Source organism: Thamnophis elegans, chromosome 15 (genome assembly GCF_009769535.1).
Source record: "Thamnophis elegans isolate rThaEle1 chromosome 15, rThaEle1.pri, whole genome shotgun sequence".
NCBI classification, from domain to species: Eukaryota; Metazoa; Chordata; class Lepidosauria; order Squamata; family Colubridae; genus Thamnophis; species Thamnophis elegans.
Genome location: NC_045555.1, coordinates 48898566 through 48916630, shown reverse-complemented (window position 1 = coordinate 48916630; position 18065 = coordinate 48898566). Strand labels below are relative to the sequence as shown.

General features: G+C 40.4%; 1 protein-coding gene across 1 annotated transcript in view; it reads left to right on the top strand.

Moving 5' to 3' along the window:
• INPP5A (inositol polyphosphate-5-phosphatase A) overlaps positions 1-18065 on the top strand; it is a 232977-nt gene that overhangs the window by 69829 nt on the left and 145083 nt on the right. Inside the window, 1 exon segment of the mRNA XM_032231735.1 lies at positions 15967-16067. Within this exon segment, the coding sequence (XP_032087626.1) occupies positions 15967-16067 (101 nt within the window).

The window sequence follows — 18065 nt, the reverse complement described above, 5'->3', positions numbered from 1 at the left end:
AAACACAACCCTGATGCGGCCCTCAGTGAAACTGAGTTCGACACCCTTGATATAGACTTTTGGTCACTTTACATTTATTTTTTTATTTTAACACATGTGCCATTGTACAATGTGGAGTTGTGATATATTTTAAAAGGATGCTGACTTTTGCTGCAAAGGTTCAGCTGTATGAATAAAAAAGTAGTCTCAGCATTAGTTCATTGTGTTAATTGCTAATGAAACTACCGCTGTGTGTCTTGTACAATAAAGGCTTCTATTTCGTGGATTCACCAGCAGTATTTTATACTGACCTAATCCTCTATCTGGAATGAACTGGATAGCAAAATATTTGTTGGGTCCTTGCTTTTAGTACATTAGCTAGTACATGAAAAAAACAATACGGAACATCAACAATTTTGTTTTTAAAGGAAGAGTAATGATTATGTCACTAGCGAGAGCTTTCCTCTTTTGACTGTTTATTTAATTAACAATTTTGTATACATATGAATAACTTTTGGATCTGGTTTTAGGGTTGCATCACATCCTTTAATTCGGGTTTAGAGTACTATTCTGCTTAACTGGATCTCTGGATATTTTTTGCTTCAGGGATTACTGGTAGAATAAAGTGTTATTTTAAGCACATAAAGGTTAGTTTGTTGGCAGAGAAAATGTGTGATTCCTATAAATAGGTAAATAGCCTCAGAAAAAATAAACACAGCCAGGTTGGCCATAGTAACATTGCAACATTCATATTGGGCAAGCATATTAATTACATCAGCTCAAATTTTGAACATTTTTATGAATTTGGCCTAGTGAAAATATTGTCCTGGCACTGATTATAATATTTCATGAAGCGTTTCCATAACTTTATATAAAGATTGTTTTGTGGAACCCATTTTCTGTTCCTCAGGAGGAGGATGACCTCAAAACCGACACCAGCAGGTGCTCCTAGGTGGGGGGGGGGGGGGTCACACTTGGTGGAGACCAGAAGAGGAGAGAAACTAAATGCATGTGCCAGGGAGGGAGAGGAGGGGGAGCTTTGCAGCTGTGAAAAAAGCCAGCCCATCTGTGAAAAGGAATTCAAAATCTAATGCAGAGAAATACAATTGCAAACACTTCTGGGAAAACTGACATGGAAAGATATTTAAGAGAAGAAGAGCAAAGGGGCAAATTAAATGGGTTTCAGAACAAGCTTTCACAATAGCTGAGGAAAGATGGAAGATGAAAGCTTTGGTCAGCAAGAAGAACATACAACAATTAAATGCAGACTTTCGATGTCAAGCAAGAAAGGAAAATGAATTAGAACTTGAGCAGAAATATGATGAGAAAAGGAAATAGGGAAATCCTTTTAAGACAATCAAACTAATTTGGTCAAAAATATAACTAAGGTAGGAGCAGAAGGCAAATTTTATTAGGCTGCCAAAATACCGATGACCACTATGTGATTCTTTAGCAATTCTCTAAATTTTTAAAGCCTAGATGAGGTCAAGGAGTAAAGAATACGAAACGGTCATCAAAGAGAGCTGAAAGAGGCAAGTATGTTTAAAGAGAAGTGGAATGACTGCATTAACATCCTTTGCAAATTGGATTATAGAGCCAAGGTGGCGCAGTGGTTAAATGCAGCACTGCAGGCTACTGCTAGATCAGCAGTTCAGCGGTTCAAATCTCACCGGCTCAGGGTTGGCTCAGCCTTCCATCCTTCCGAGGTGGGTAAAATGAGGACCCAGATTGTTGGGGGCAATATGCTGACTCTCTGTAAACCGCTTAGAGAGGCCTGAAAGGCCTATGAAGCGGTATATAAGTCTACTGCTATTGCTATTGCTATTATAGAGTAGCAGAAAGAATGGTAGAGATTACGGGTAGTCCTCCACAATTCATTTAGTGGCTGTTCAAAGTTCCAATGGCATTGAAAAAAGTGACTTATGACTGCTTTTCACACTTATGACCATCGCAGCCTTCCCACAGTCAAGTGATCAGAATTCAGATGCTTGGGAACTGACTGATATAATTTATGACTGTTGCGATGTCCTGGGGCCATGCGAATGCCCCTCTCGACCTACTGACAAGCGAAGCCAATGAGGAATTCATTTAACAAGCTTGTTACTCCCTCACCAACTGCAGTGACTCACGTAACTAGTATGACAAGAAAAGTCATAAAATGGGGGAAATTCACAAAACAGCTGTTTCACTTAGCCACAGAAATTTTGGGCTCAATTGTCATAAGTCGAGGACTGCCTGTATATTCCTCAACACTTAACATTGGAGTGAGGTGCAAAAGCAAATAGACCAGCTGTCAAATGAAAAGAAGCGTTGGGTGCTGATCAACCTTTAAGGGTACAGGAGAAGAGGCAGTTAAAATGATCATGGTTACATGTCAACAAGAATGGAAGACGACTGCCAGAGATTGTAAAGTCAGTGCACTTCCTTATGTTTAAGAAAAAATGCAAAATGCCATTGGATTGATTTCTCACAAAAGTAAAGGGTTACCGTATATACTCGAGTATAGGCCGACCCGAATATAAGCCGAGGCACCTAATTTTACCACAAAAAACTGGAAAAGTTATTGACTCGAGTATAAGCCTAGGGTGGGAAATGCAGCAGTTACCGGTAAATTTCAAAAATAAAAATAGATACCAATAATGTTTTTGAATATTTATTTCAAAGAAAAACAGTAAACTAGCGGTGTATTCAATGAAATACTTCACTCACCTCATGATGCTGATGTCCCGCTGTGATGATGATGTCCCGTGCAGCCGCGGGAGCGATGTCCCGCCTCCTATGACACACGGCACAGTGATTCCTATCATTGGATCACTGTACCAGAGGAGGTGGGACATCGCTATGTGGCTGCTTGCCATAACAAGGAGGAGGTGGGACATCGTTGCAGAGCGGCAGGAGGGGGAGGAAGGGGAATCGTAAGAGAGCCCTGCATTACATTAGAACGTGAGGAGGGGGGATGGTGCGGTGCGCGCTGCGCGGCAAACTGACACAGAGGGAGGGGAAACTCACAGGGGCACTGGGCCATTCACGAGCGTCACCCAGCGGCATGGCCCCGCCCCTTTTTCTCCTCCATTTCGGGCAAATTTTTCACTGACTCGAGTATAAGCCGAGGCGGCTTTTTTCAGCCCAAAAAGTGGGCTGAAAAACTAGGCTTATACTCGAGTATATACAGTATTTCAGTTCTTGTACACAGAGAAATTCATACAGGTTTCAGAAAGGCAGATGGGAGTGAGATAGTGCCATAAGATGCATAGTGAAAAGGGTAAGAGGGGAAAAATATTTAGCTTTTTTACTGCCATCTGGTGGCCATTCCCAAGTTGGGGAGTCCAGAGGTGGTGTCCCATATTAGGAGTTGATAATTGGGGGGGGGATCTAAAGAATGAACAAGAGCATACTGTAAGAATTCAATATAGAGAAATAATGTAGCTCATAGTGGGGAAGCAAACGAAACAAAGTTAGATATTGTTCTGATACAACAGGGCTGTCAAACTCGTGGGCTACGGGCTGGATGTGTCACATGCTGGCCACGCCCATGCCTGGTTTAGTGAAAGGGGGGGAAATCCCAATACGTCACATGATGCTGTGAGTTTGACATCCCTGTGATATACAATGTATAGACTATAAGAAAGGCAAGATCGAAGAAATAACAGCTAAAATCAGAATCAGTTTGAGCACTTATCATTTGAGATATGTATAGACTACTTGCCGTAGCTAAAGAAGACTTAGAAAAGTTCATTATGGGAGCAAAACAGAGAATCCAATTAATGTTAAATGCCAAAAATGCAATGTTATCTTGCATGTTTAATACATTTATAATTTAGGGCAAAAAGGTGAATATAGCAGATAGGGGTTTTTTGGAGGGGGGCCCCTCAAGAATAAAAATGGACAGTAGCCTCAAAAGGTTAAATCTAAGAAAGAATAAAGTAATAGACGTAGATAAGGTATGACAGATGTTTTTGTGACAACAAAATTCAGAATAAATACAGTGGTCTTTTCCACTGGTGATGTATGCCCGTGAAAGTTCAATCCTGAGAAAGATCCAGGAAACCTTATGGAGGTGGATATGTTTTCTAAGAGTACCAAGAATGCAGGGGAAAAAAAAACACCTTCATGAACTACATAAAGGCTGACTCACCTTTGTGGAAATACTCACATACATCAGGCATATGATGCCAGTGGGTGATGTAGTCAAAGAAATTATTGTGGAAGTAGAAGAAGGGGAAGACGATGCGTAAAATGGAATCAAAGAGATTACTGTGATGTCCTTGGATGATGTTATTTCTGGAAACTGGTTGGGATGGTAAGCTTTTCCCTCTGCAGTCACCATGAATTAAATTGATGACATCTAACAGACCCTGTTTATGTTAATTAGAAAGCAAAATATCTTAACAAAAAGATAATGAACTTAGGAATTCCAGCCAGGGTGGAGAAGGATTGAGCATCACTTTGGTGATGTCTCCCTTCTTAAGCTGTTGACAATTATAACTGAGCTGCTTATTTCCCTTCTCCTGCTCCTGCCCCCTCCGTCTCCTGGTAGAATGGCACCATCTCAACTGGAAATGGGGAAACCCATAACAGCTGCAGTAAAGGACGTACATTTCTGTTTCCAAGAGAAACAGCTCCAATAGAAAATACAGTGGATTCAGTTGTTAACCTAATTATACATAAAATTGGAAATGCGCATTGTGCAATTCCTGTTTGCAATACGGAATCAAGTCAGGAGAAGGGAACTAATTTCGGTCCATGTACACTCCATAAGTAGAAGGCTTATAATATATTTTTTAAAGTTGGTGAAAGTTGAATTTTGTGTAGAGGAAAACTAAAGGAACTATTAGGAAAATAATGCATATATCTCCTGAAAAAATGAAAAGAGAAAAAAGACTTAATGTTAAAGGGGCTGCCAGTATGTCAAGAGAAACTGGCACAGATTCAAGATACGTAAAGAATGAGCATCCTCTAGTGGCTCTGAAGGGTAAATATTTTACGGAGTTTTTCTTTCTTTCTTTCATTGTTTCTCTCCCCCTTTTTTCTTTCTTTCTTCCTCCCTCCCTCTTTCTTTCTTTCTTCTTTCTTTCTTTCTTTCTTTCTTTCTTACGATCCAGTAAATCTCTTGTTTTGGGATGGAAATGTTTTAGGGAGCTATTTAATGTGAAAGGTTGTGTTGATCACATAATGTTCCATTAAGGTTGCAGTCCTGATGTATACTGAATCCAGCATTGGTGGAGTTTCTTGAGTTCTACATGTGAAAATATTGTAAGCTCTCCAGGCAAACAACCTCTTTGGAATTTGTTGGGAAATTAATCTTCTTTCCTGAATTGCCTTCCAAGATAGTAAAAACCATGATAAATTAAATCATGCTTAGTTACAGGAAGAAATAAAGACCTTGAATTTTTTGGAATGATTATGCTACAATTACAGGTAGTCTTCAACTTACGACCTCAATTGAGCCCAACATTTATGTTGTATCTGAGAAATTTGTTGTGAGTTTTGCCCCATTTTACAATCTTTTTTTTGCCACATTTGTTAAGTGAAACACTGCAGTTGTTAAATTAGTAACACGGTTGTTAAATGAATCTGGCTTCTCCACTGACTTTACTTGTCCGATCTCAAAAGGGGATCACGTGACTCTGGAACAGTCGCACTTTAATTTTGATCATGTGACCATGGGATGCTGCAATGCTTGCATGTGAAAAATGGTCATAAATCACTTTTTTCAGTGCAGTTGTAACTTTGAACCATCATTAAATGAACTGTTGTAAGTTTATATATATATATATATATATATATATATATATATATATATATATATATATACACACACACACACACACACACACACACACACACACACACACACGAACTGAAATTGGACTACAAAATCAATGCTCGCCAATGTCAAGAGGATTTTTTTTTCTTTTATATTTAAGTTTGTAGTCGATTATTTATTTTAGATTTAATTTTTCAGTTGGAAATGTTTTTAGCTTAGGGGACAGAGTGGGTAAGTGTGCAATTTAAGTATGTCTCACCAGGAGTCTTTTCAGAAATGGGGATTTTCTCCCTTTTTTCTTTCTATTTTTCTTTTCACCTTTTTTTCTTAAATAGCAATAGCAGTAGCCCTTAGACTTATACACTGCTTCCCAGTGCTTTTACAGTCCTCTCTAAGCAGTTTACAGAGTCAGCCTATTGCCCCCCAACAATCTGGGTCCTCAGTTTACCGACCTCGGAAGGATGGAAGGCTGAGTCATTCCAAAGTATTGGTTTTTCTTTTCCAATTTTTTCCCTTAATTTCTCTTTTTCGTGACTAGGGATTTCGATGTGTTCATTTTTCAGTTTTAACTTACCTTTACTGCATATCTTTTCATTTTTATTTTACAAAAATAAGAGTAAGTTTCAAAAAAACTTCTTTTGTTTGTGATGAAAAATGTTTCCATGCAAAAAAATTGGGATTGCCAAGATTTGTAATTGTGGCAACTCAAAATTGGTTACAGGAGTTTTACATTAATTAAGACTTCTCATTTTATAACTGAACAATACACTTCAAACCTTAGAAGCCATTATATAATTTTAGTTGAACAGTGAGAGTCAGAACACTGTAATTGATTTTAATGGGCCAATCACAGATAAAGTAATTATTTTACATAGAGATTTTGTTAAGCATTCTGTTTACAGGAAGACCATATAATGCTGATAGGGGATTTTAATTTAGCCTGGGACTTAATTGGAACAAGTTTCTAAGAAAACTAAGCCACAAAGCTGAACATTCTTAATATTTATGCAAAGGATTTTATTTTGTTGACATGGAAATAATGAAATATAATTTAGGAATAATATGTTTTTTTTATTTGTCATGGTGCAATTTCTTGATTACCTTGTATTGTCTTGATCCATGGTAATCTGGTAAAGAACCAAATTAGAGAACCAAATTTGTTGAGGGCTCCACCCTCTAAAATAGTATCTTCCTCTCCCAAATTAGGATAATGGAATAACAGAGTTGGAAGGGACGTTGGAGGTCTTCTAGTCCAACCCCCTGCTCAGGCAGGAAACCCTATATACCATTTCAGACAAATGATAATCCTCCCTCTCTCCTCGGGTTCCCCAAAGCCCCTAAACTCTGGCTTTCGGCCCAGGTCTGAAGGTTTTTTTTTTGGGGGGGGGGAGGTGGCTATTGTGGTTTGTTATCATTGTTGTTTTTAGTCTGGTATGCCTTTTTTCATTTTGTTTATGTTTTTAGTTTTCAACTTAATATTATATTTTATAGGGTGCATAGAGTTCACTATAGTTCAGTTGTAGAGATATCTGTTGTAGATTGTTTTTAATACAATGAAGCTTCCAAGAATTTCTCAAACTCATTCAAATGATTTAGCCACACCTTTATTGCAGGAAATATTTATGAAATTCAGAAAGGCTCAGAGTTGTTGTAGAATACTGTAAAAATATGAAAAAGTTGATAACTATGTTGTTTGAGTTACATAATTAATCTTTTGGAGGGAAAAGGACCTTTCTCATTTTCTGAGACCCGTATAATAATCGAATCAACATGGATTTATAGGTAAGCCTCGCTTAATGACCACAATTTTGGTAGTTGGGCAGTTGTTAACCAGGTCACCACGTGGCCTGACTCAATTTTACATCTGTTTATATTATGGTTGTAAAGCAAATCACCATGCTTGTAAACTGAATCACCAGGGTTGTTAAGCAAATCCACCGTATCTAAAGGGCATTTTTGTCATTTTCTGCTGGAACATGGCCAAAAAAAGGGTCACAAATCACAAACGAAGAGTGGACACTGCAGCATTTGAGCCGGTTGCCAAGTCCCCGAAATGCATTTACGTGACCTCGGGGTCGGTGGAATGTTTACAATGGCTGGTTGTGCTTTACAAGAGACGAAGCAGCCTTTCCAAGGCGCTTGTAACTTTAAGCAGCCATGACATGACCGGTGGCTAATACGTTTATAGGTTCCCTTCCTATAAGGGAATAATAGCGAGATATAACTAGATGGTCTTCTAGAAGTAAATTAACAGTATCAGATGAACTCTACCCAAGATGGAAACCTACCTTCATCGTGGCACGAATGTCCTAATCAAAGTTTTAAACTTGTCAATGTCAATGGACATTTCATAGCAGTCTTATTCCATACTGTTCCTTCCTCCATACACATATTTAAACCTTATACTTTATGGATGCTGTGTTCTTGGAACTAAGTGTTTTCTCATTTTAATTTAGTGGAAGTGGGTTATTCCTAGTCGGCTCATGCCAATATTTAATTTATTTATTTATTACACTACTTGCATTATTCATTACTTGCATTAAGTACCACCTTTTTATATCATTCCTCTTGCAAACAGCCTGAGATGAAGAATGAGTTTATTTTCCTCTTCTTTTCATCCACGAGGTGTCCTTGTTAGGCTGAGAATCAGCTGATTTAGCTGAGATTATTTGCTCACATACTGGCTTCATTTTGTCAGTTATTCTGGCCTTCTGGATATATAAGACAACAACCACAACAGACGTGCCAGGACATCTCTGAAAGGGCTGGAAAGCCTTAAAGCAGCTGCTCCACGGAGCTCAGCCCAGAGAGAATGATCAGCAGAAGCCTATCCTTATCTACAGGTAGTCCTCAACTTTCAACCACAATTGGAATCAGGGTTTCCATTGTTTATTGAGTCAGGCCCGATTTTATGACCTTTTTTTGGCCATGATTGTTAAGCAAAGCACTTCAGCTAAGTGAACCATGCGGTCATTAAGCGAATCCAGCTTCCTACGTTGAATTTGTTTGTCAGAAGCGACTTTCTCAAGCGACTTTCCCAATAGTGATAACATGACAAGTAGGATGCTGCAACCATTGTAAATACATGTCAGTTGCCAAGCACCCAGATTGTGATCACCTCACTGTGAGGATGTTGTGGTAGTCTTAGATGTGAGGAATGGTCATAAATCGCTATTTTCAGTGCCATTGTAACTTCAAACAGTTCATAAATGAATGGCTGCAAGTTTGAGGATTATCTGTGTATAAAATAATTGAACATTAGATGGAAACCCAAAGTTCATGCAGATATAAACTGAAACATGTCTGGCTGCACCCAGCACTGCTTTGCTGTAAGTTAAGAGTATGGAACTCAACTGATTTTAGTAGACTGCACTTTTATTACGTTTGCAACAGACTTAATGTTGTGCTTCCATTTCTTATACAGTAGTTACCATGTTTCCCCGAAAATAAGATCTGGTCTTTAATTATTATTATTTTTGCTCCAAAAGATGCATTAGGGCTTCTTTTTGGAGAAACACGGTTGGAAGAAGAAGCAGATTTATGGTTGCAGAAGAGTGGAAATTGCAAAATAGCACATAAGATATTTTATATTTTAAAAAGCAGCTCTCATCATAAGTCTTTTTTAAAAAAAGAACTGGCTATTTGACTTTCTCAAAATATAATTTAATTATAGCTTTTCTTTGGTCATATGATTTGCCAGCAAAAGGCTATAAGGAACTTCCCATATAATTGAAAGGTAGCCTGTGGATCCTTGTGCTCAGAATGTTGGTTTCTTTGGATATGTCGTTTATAAAATGCTGTGCAGTTTATAGCTGAAATCCAGAGGATTCACCATTTCTACAAGACAACAAAAACAAAGGGATTTTAAAAGTTCCTTCAAGTGACATGTTAGTGTGAAAAAGCTAATATGTGAACTCAGAAAAAAAAGTCAGATCTGAACCTAATGTTCCCTTAAGTTAGCTAATTTATTTTATAGGTTTCCCAACTCCTAAATGACTCTGGGAACTCACAATTAAAATCCAACATATTAAAAGAAATGCAGCCAACCAGAATAGCAAAATACAAAAAGTCCAAAATAAATCAGATTAAAATAAAGCAAAATAAAAATGGGAACTTCCACTATCAACTTGTTCCCAAAGCCTGGAAAGAACACCAGATCTTCAGTAGTTTCTTGAAGAACATAAATTCAAGGATGAAACATTCCAAAAGGCTGGAATTGCAGTAAAGTAGGAGTGCTTCCTAGGCAGGGGTTGGTCGGTGAACCCGTAAGTAATTAACTTCCGGGAACGCCGGTACCGGTCCTGGCCCCTGTCGCTGCAAAGCGCCCTTGCCGACAAGGCAGCGTGACCGCTCGGCATATAGAAACAACCAAAGAAGGAGCAGGAGAGGAGTTCCAAGCGGGGCTTTTCAAACAGCCGAACTCCTCTCCTGTCCTTTTCTTTTGCTGTTTGAACAAGCCGTGAGGGTTGCCCTGCCTTGTCCCGGCTGCCCCGCTGCCGCCTATGTTTTCCAAGGCATGGAGCGATTCCGGAGCCATCCGTCACCCCCATGGAAAACATAAGCCGGACGCACAGCCTGCACAATTACGGCCCCCGAGAGTTGGAGACTCTGGGAAGGGAAGCCAGAGGCAGCGGGGCAGCCGGGTCCCTCGCCCACTCAGAGGGAGGGAGGGCAGTTGGGAGAGGGGCTTTGGTCCTGCTGCCTCTGTGGACGAAGCTTTATTGGCCCCACGGCGGAAGATTCCGTCCCTCATCCCGGAGCCATTGGTCTTGGGATGTTCTGCGGAGCCCCCCAGGGAAGAACGCCCGATGCAGGTACTTTTAACCATATATTTTGCTCCCATGTCTGCAGAATGCTGCAAAAAACATGAATACAGGCCAGTTGTTGAGTGTTTCAATATGATTGAAACCACTCAACAAGGTGACCACAGTATGTGTGTGTGTGTGTCTGTTTCTGTGTCTATGTGTGTGTGTGTGTGATAGAGAAAGACAGACAGACAGAGGCACAGAGAGACAGAGGGAATGAGAGACACACAGACACAGAGGGAGGGAGGAGAGAGATACACAGAGAGAGAGACAGAGAGAGGGAGGGAGAGAGAGGCAAAGAGCCACACACAACAGAGAGAGAGAGACAGACAGACAGACTCACACAGAGAGAGAAAGAGAAAGAAAGAATAAATAAAGAAAAAAAGAAAAAAAGAAAGAAAAAGTGAGAGAGAGATGAAAGAAAAAAAGAAAAAAGGGACAGAGAGACAAAAGGAAGGAGAGAAAGAGAGAGAGAGAGAGAGAGAGAGAGAGAGAGCATATGACCGGCAAGCCACTCCCACAAAGGAGGCCACACCCACAGAGTAGGTTTTAAATTTTTTTGAAACCCACCACTGTTCCTAGGTCTGCAGAATGATATTCTTTAATTGATGGGATGTGTAGTTCACTCACCCTACTGGACTGAATGCATATGCAGAGGACAACAGTTGATAAGAGATCCCTCAGCTAACCAGGCCCTTCTATGGTATGAAAGCCTCTAAGATAAACATCAGGCCCTTAAAATTTAACAGCAGCCAACTGGGAACCAGTTCAGGTCACAGTGCATCAGTCACACATGCATAACATGGTCCCTGTATTGCTGCCTTGTGGACCAGCAGTAGTTGCCAGATGGTCTTCAAGAAGAGCCCCCTGCTGAGCACATCACTGTAATCCGGTTGCGAGATGATTAGGGGATGCACGGCAGCCTGTGATACTTCTGTTTCCTAGGAATAATCTTACAGCTCCACACCTTCCATATTACACACTGGGACAAAAATGAGAAGCTAACTCGTGTGGTTAGCAGTTTGTGGCTGTCCCGTTTGAGCTTTCAAAACAGGAAGAAAGTCCCACTTCATTCTTCATTCAGACAGATAATTTTAGAGGGCCAAAAGCAGTAATTCTTACTCGTCACCCCACCTCTTTTATGTGGTGGTAGAAGAGCCAAGGTGTTCTCAGTCATATAATTTTGCCTTGTACATTTCCTGCTTTTACTTTTAAAATTATATTTCACTGAATACAGTTAGCCTTCTATCTGCATGTGTTCTGTCTGCATCTCTGTATGTTTCTGTAGCTTTTCACGGGTGTAGGTATGCTGGTCTTGTTGTATTCGGGTCTTTTCCCGTGTAAGATTGAGATTGTCTTGGCAACGTTTCGGTGAGGTCTCACTTGTCATCTTCAGGCTGGAGTTTTCGGCTTAAAGCCTGGTCGGAGCTGCCGTCTTTCTATAAATCTTGGTGGGGGTGTGTGGAGTGCTGGCGTTGTTTCAGTAAGTGGGTTGATTGGCTGTGTGGCTGTATCATGATTGGTAGATTGGTGCTGATTGGTGCTGGCTGTGTGTCCGTTGTTGTTTTGTGTTGTAACGGCCTGGATGGTGGGTGGGGCTCGTTTGTTTACCAGGGCTGGTTTCCAGATGTCTGGCAGGCAGGAGGCATCGTCACGTTTATTCATGTTGTGGGGGTGTTTCTCTATTTCGATAGCTTACATAATTATTCTCTTGTTGAAGTGTTCAGTTTTGGAGATTAATTTGGTTCCTTCAAAATTAATTTAATGTCCTGTAGCTTTAAGGTGCTGGAAAATGGAGAAAGTTTTTTCTTTTTTTCTTACTGCGTTCTTGTGTTCTGCGATGTGTACCTTTATTCCCCTGTTCGTTTGTCCTAGGTATGTTGCAGGGCAAATTTTGCATGGTATTTCGTAGACTCCTTGGTTTTCTAGCTGGATTTTGTCTTTGAGGTTTCTTAAGATTTTTGGCTATTTTTTGGTCAGTGTTGGAGGCTGTCTTGATATTGTGTTGGTGGAGAATTTTGCTGATTTTATCTGTGGTGCCTTTGATGTAAGGGAGGAGGGCGATGCCGTTGTCCTGTTCTGTGTCTCGGTTCTTGGGAGGGAGTCTCCCTTTGGATTAGGTTGGTAATTGTTTTTATTTGGAATCCGTTGGTGATTAATATGTTTGTGAGAGAGTGTAATTCAGTGTTCAGGTGGTCTCTGTCAGCTAGGCATTTGGTTCTGGAGATGAGGGTCTTGGCTACAGAGTTGATCTGTGCAGGGTGAGGATGCGATTGTGCCTTTAAGTAGCGGTTGGTGTGTGTTTTTTCCCTGTAGATGGTGTGTCCTAGGGAGCCATTGGTTTTTTTGTAGATTAGGACATCCAGAAAGGGAAGTTGGTTGTTTGCTTCTATTTCCATAGTGAATTATATTTTGGGGTGTAGGCTGTTGAGATGTGTGAGGAAGTTGTCCAGTTTTTCTTTCCCGCGTGGCCAAATCACGAAAGTGTCATCAACATATCAACATACCAAACTCTGGCCCCACAACATGAATAAACATGACAATGACCCGAATACAAGAAGACCAGTATGTGTGTGTGTGTGTGTGTTGTGTGTGTGTGTGTTGCATTTGTGCTGATAAATAATGCTTTTGTGACACAAAATGCATATACATATATCTATATCTATATCCCCCTTCTCTCTCCTCCCCCCTCACAGACACACACACACACTATTCCTGAGACTATTTTATTTTGGTCTTTTATGGAATTATTTTAAATATACCAAGGATAATTCCCATTTTAAAATCTTACCATGATTTATTAGTTTTTTTTTTTTAATTTGCTTATCCCGGAGTTCAGTTTGCTGATTCATGGTGCTTTAGAGCAAAACAATAAAACATGCATCATAACAGGATTCGAACAAATCCAGCATTAATATCTCCACAATAAATGTAAAAATAGAATATTCGAAAGAAGATGATGAGGAGAACAGTAGGTGAAAGCTACATCTGGGGGCGGGAGACCTTGTTACAGTGATTCATTCTGTTGTCGTGTCAGACCTCCATGGTAAACCAGACAGGAAACATGATTAGATGAGGTAAATCTACTTTTCTGTGAGGCTACATTCACAGAACCTTTGCAAGTCTGAAGGTACAAAACTTCCTGGCTGCCACTTTCAATCTTTTGATCCATTCCTTCGAAGTTTCTTTCTCTAATGGTGCAGCCATTGGAGGCTCCTCCGTCTTCTGTCTGGTTGTTTCTTAGGCAGCATCTCTTCCCTCGTTCCCTCATTATGTGTTGCCATTTCTCTGGTTTATTGTAACGTGTTCCACATCTTTAAGGACCATTCAGAGGCTGCAGTTGGTTCAGAATTTATGTTATAATCAGGATTAAAAGGTGGCAGTACATTACATCACGTTGCAGACTCTGCCTTGGTTACTAATGGCCTTTCAGGGATACTTTATAATATTGGTGCTATAAACCCCGGCATGACGTCTCACCAACTTTTCTATAGGATGATATTCTCCCATTGAAACTGGGGCAGCTGGCCCAATCTCCCTTCAGCGGGGTAAGGGGCGCGTGGAAGCCCCGTGTTTTGAGGGCAGGTCCAGACCTCTAGGTAGCTTCTCAGAGGGCAGCCAGGTGGCTCCCACCTTCTGAAAGCAACTCTCAACAAAGGTTGTCTGGGTGTGCTCCATTTTAGTTGCATTATGGTTAACGTTGAGCTTTATTAGTTCTGTTCTATGTTTCTTAGTTGTGTTGCGCTCTTTTATTTATGTATATTTTTAATTTCTGTACTGAACTTCATGTATTTTGAGCCAGAGACTGAGGGGGCGGCTTTGTTGATTTTGGAGGAATGGCAGGAGGAGCAGGGTGGGGCAGCCCCCAGGCTTGGGACGGCGTGCCAGCAGGGAGGAACGGGGGGGGCAGGTCACTGGCTTTGGCAAATAGCCCGTCAGCAGCTTGAAATCTTGAAAGTTATTCTCTAAGCCCAGTCCTCCTTTGCCATGCCTTGGGAACAGAGATTGGTGATTGTGTTTAACCATCAGCAGGGATATTCACTGGGAAGGGAGAAATGAAGCCAGAGGATCCCAGAAACACGGCTATGCTGTCTTCAGAATGCATCACTTGGAAGCCTCATTACTCTTGGCAGGATGGAACCCAGCTACCAGGACAGTGTAACTTCAGCAGGTTTCTAACAGTTAAGCAACAGTTAAGCAACAGTTAAAACATAAATTAACATGGCCCCAAGGATGAGTTCCTTGTCAATTTCCTAATCTGCACAGGAATGAAAGCTGCTCATTTATTTGCCTATTTCACAACTTAATATTTTAGTTCGGTTTATGTGTATATACCGTATTTTTCAGAGTATAAGGCACACTTTTTTCCCTTCAAAAAAGAGGGGGGAAATCTGGGTGCGTCTTATACGTTGAATGCAGCATTTTTGGCCTCCAGAAACCCCATCCCCTTTGCAAAAATGGACATGCAGAAGGTTTGAGAGGCTTTCAGAGTGCTTCTGGGGGCTGGGGAGGGAAAAATGAGTGAAAATGGGCTGTTTTTTGCTCGTTTTTACCCCCCCCCCAGTCCCCAGGAGCTCTCTATAAGCCTCCTAAAGGCTATGCATGCCTTTTTTGACAAAAAACCTGGGCCAGCTTTCACAAAAAACGGGCCATTTTTTGCTCGTTTTTGCTCCCCCCCAACCCCCAGGAGCACTCTACAAGCCTCCTAAAGGCTATGCATTCCCTTTTTTTGAGAAAAAAGTGCCCATTTTCATGAAAAAGTGCTGTTTTTGGGAGGTCTGCAGAGTGCAAAAACTTTTTTTTTAATTTGCCTCTTAAAAATATTGGAGCATCTTATACTCCAGTGCGTCTTATACTCTGAAAAATAAGGTAAGTTAAATCCCCACTTCTTGTATTTTATTTGTCAAAATTCTTCAAGCTAATTTAAATACAACTGGTTTGGAGAAGAACAATAGTTATACTAGTTTTCCAAGTATAAAAAGTGCAAGTATTCCAGTTCCATAAAACGTTCATAAAACTTAGAATCATTTCATCTTATTTGCTTTACAGATGGGTCACATTTAACTTAGAAAATATCATACAAATGTGCAGTAGATATTATTTATTTACTCATAGATATGTACCCAAGTATTGATAGATCAATATTTTACATGTCCTTTTTTGTTTTTATCTCCTTGTTTGAAAAAGCTGTACAAAAATGATATAGGGAAATACGCATTCTGACACCTTATAGACTCAGAGACCTTAGCATGGTATTCAGAAAAGTATGTACAGTAAATGAGATTACATAAATTTTGAATTGAGTCATTACTGTGATTGTTGAACATTGATTTATTGAACATTGCTTTTTAGCTGGCTTCGTCTAATAAATACCATTTTGGGATGCGATATTCATACATTTCTTTTATTTTGCAGATTGTACACGCACATAAGCCACACTTCATGGCATTACACTGTCAAGAGTTTGGAGGGAAAAACTATGAAGCATCCATGTCTCACGTGGACAAGTTTGTTAAGTAAGTAACAAAAAAGGCAGACCAAAGCTAAATAAATACTTTTGCTTAGTCAACTTTAATTATTTTTTAAAAGAAAATAAATACAAACCATTTAATACCCTCTTCAAATTATTACTCGCTTCACCTCTACAGTAAGCACATTATTTTATAATCCAGTATTCCTTATCTAAGGAGAATTGCTTGCACTTCCTGTTTGGCTTATCTTGCTATTACTTCAACCATTTTGAAACTAAGATTCCTAGGAAGCTGCTTTAGACCAGATCAGAGCATTTGGTTCATCTAACCCTGTGAGGAAGCCGTAGACCTTTGTCCCCCCAAGACTTCTCTTTTGGTGCCTGCCAGGCCCAATTTTGGCCTATTGTTTTTTGATACATTGAAATATTATTCTAAAGCAGAAAGGAACAAGCATAGAGCAAAGCCTCCATGATATTATTTCCAGTGATGCCCTTGGACTCTGCAGAGGCTTTCCGGACTTTCTGTGCAGCTTAATTCTTTGTAGGCAGCCACGACCTCCGCCATCACCAGGACCACCCAGCTACCAGTCAGACAGGAAGAGAGGGAGGACAAGGTGGCTTCTGGGAACTCTGCAGCCACAGGCCTCATGAAGAATAGGCTGAATTAGCAGAGGGGAAGCTCAGGGAAACAGAGGGGTAAACCCAGGGGTGGGCTGCTAGAGGTTTGCCCAGGTTCGGGAGAACCCGTAGCTAATGTTATGCCCGGTTCGGAGAACCTTCAAATCCCACCTCCCCTCTCCCCCTCCTCCCCTCCCAGGAGTCTCCACGCGGCCCGTCTTGGATGTGAGGTAAGTGCAGAGCCCGTGCAGAGGCTTGGGGAGGGGGAAAAACGAGCCCATTTCCGGCCTCCGGAGCCTGAGGGAGGCAGTTTTCACCCTCCCAGAGGTTTGAGGAAAGCCTCCAGAGCCTGGGGAAGGCAAACACACACACACACACACACACACACCGCTGTGGTGCAGGAGGCCGACTAGGCCACTCCCACAATGGCCACACCCACCCAGCACCTGGGCAGAGAACCCGTTGGTGAAGTTTTTGAAGCCCAGCCCTGGGTGAACCTCGTGTCAGGTGGGCACCAAGCAAATTTAATAAACAAACGGGCAAAATGAGAGCCATGATGAGGCAACTGGAAAGAAGGAAATTACTGAAAAAATTGGGGGGAGTTGGGGGGGGAGAGAGGCATTTTATTTCCTTCCCTCAGAACTCTTGTCAGATCAAAGTTCTTTGAGCCATTTCCCACAGGCGGAACAAAGAGGAGGAGAATGAAGAAAAGCCGTGAATAAGTAAAAGAGAAAATATGGGGAAAAAAGTAATAACACTGACAGAACAGAAATAGAAAAGATTAACTGAAAGAAAAGACTCTGTCGAGACAAGTGTGTAGCTCTGCAGAGATTGGCAAAAAGATATACAGGATTAAGATAAGAATACAGAGGCCATCAATATATGCATATATTATGGCTATATAATGGTGTTTAAAAGTATGCAAACAAGTATAATGTTTTTGACTCTGTTTATCTAGTTTTAATTTTATCTAGTTTTAGAACATGTGGAAAGCATCATGTTTTAAGCTTTACTTATGCAGAAATATTGAAAATTCAAAAGGGTTCAGAAGCACCACTGTAGAAGAAAAAAACATGAGAATATCGTGAAATTGGACTTTAAAAAAAGTTTAGATAAAGACATTATACAAAATAGTTAAAATAGAAAACAGTTTTATTATTCAGTTTAAATTCTGAACTCATTGAAAACATTTATAATTTACATTTTTTAAAAAATGTGTATACTTATTTTTTGTAAAATAACCCCCCCCCCCCCCCGGGCCACTTGAAGGAACATACAAAAACACAATCAATTTTTCAGGTTCCTAATGCCCAAGTTTATATATTTTGAGTTAGGGTCAATCGGTTTATTGATGGTTTAAAATAACAACAACAACAACAACAATAGTAGAACCACGCGGGACAGTTAGCGCCTTCTGATAAGGCTG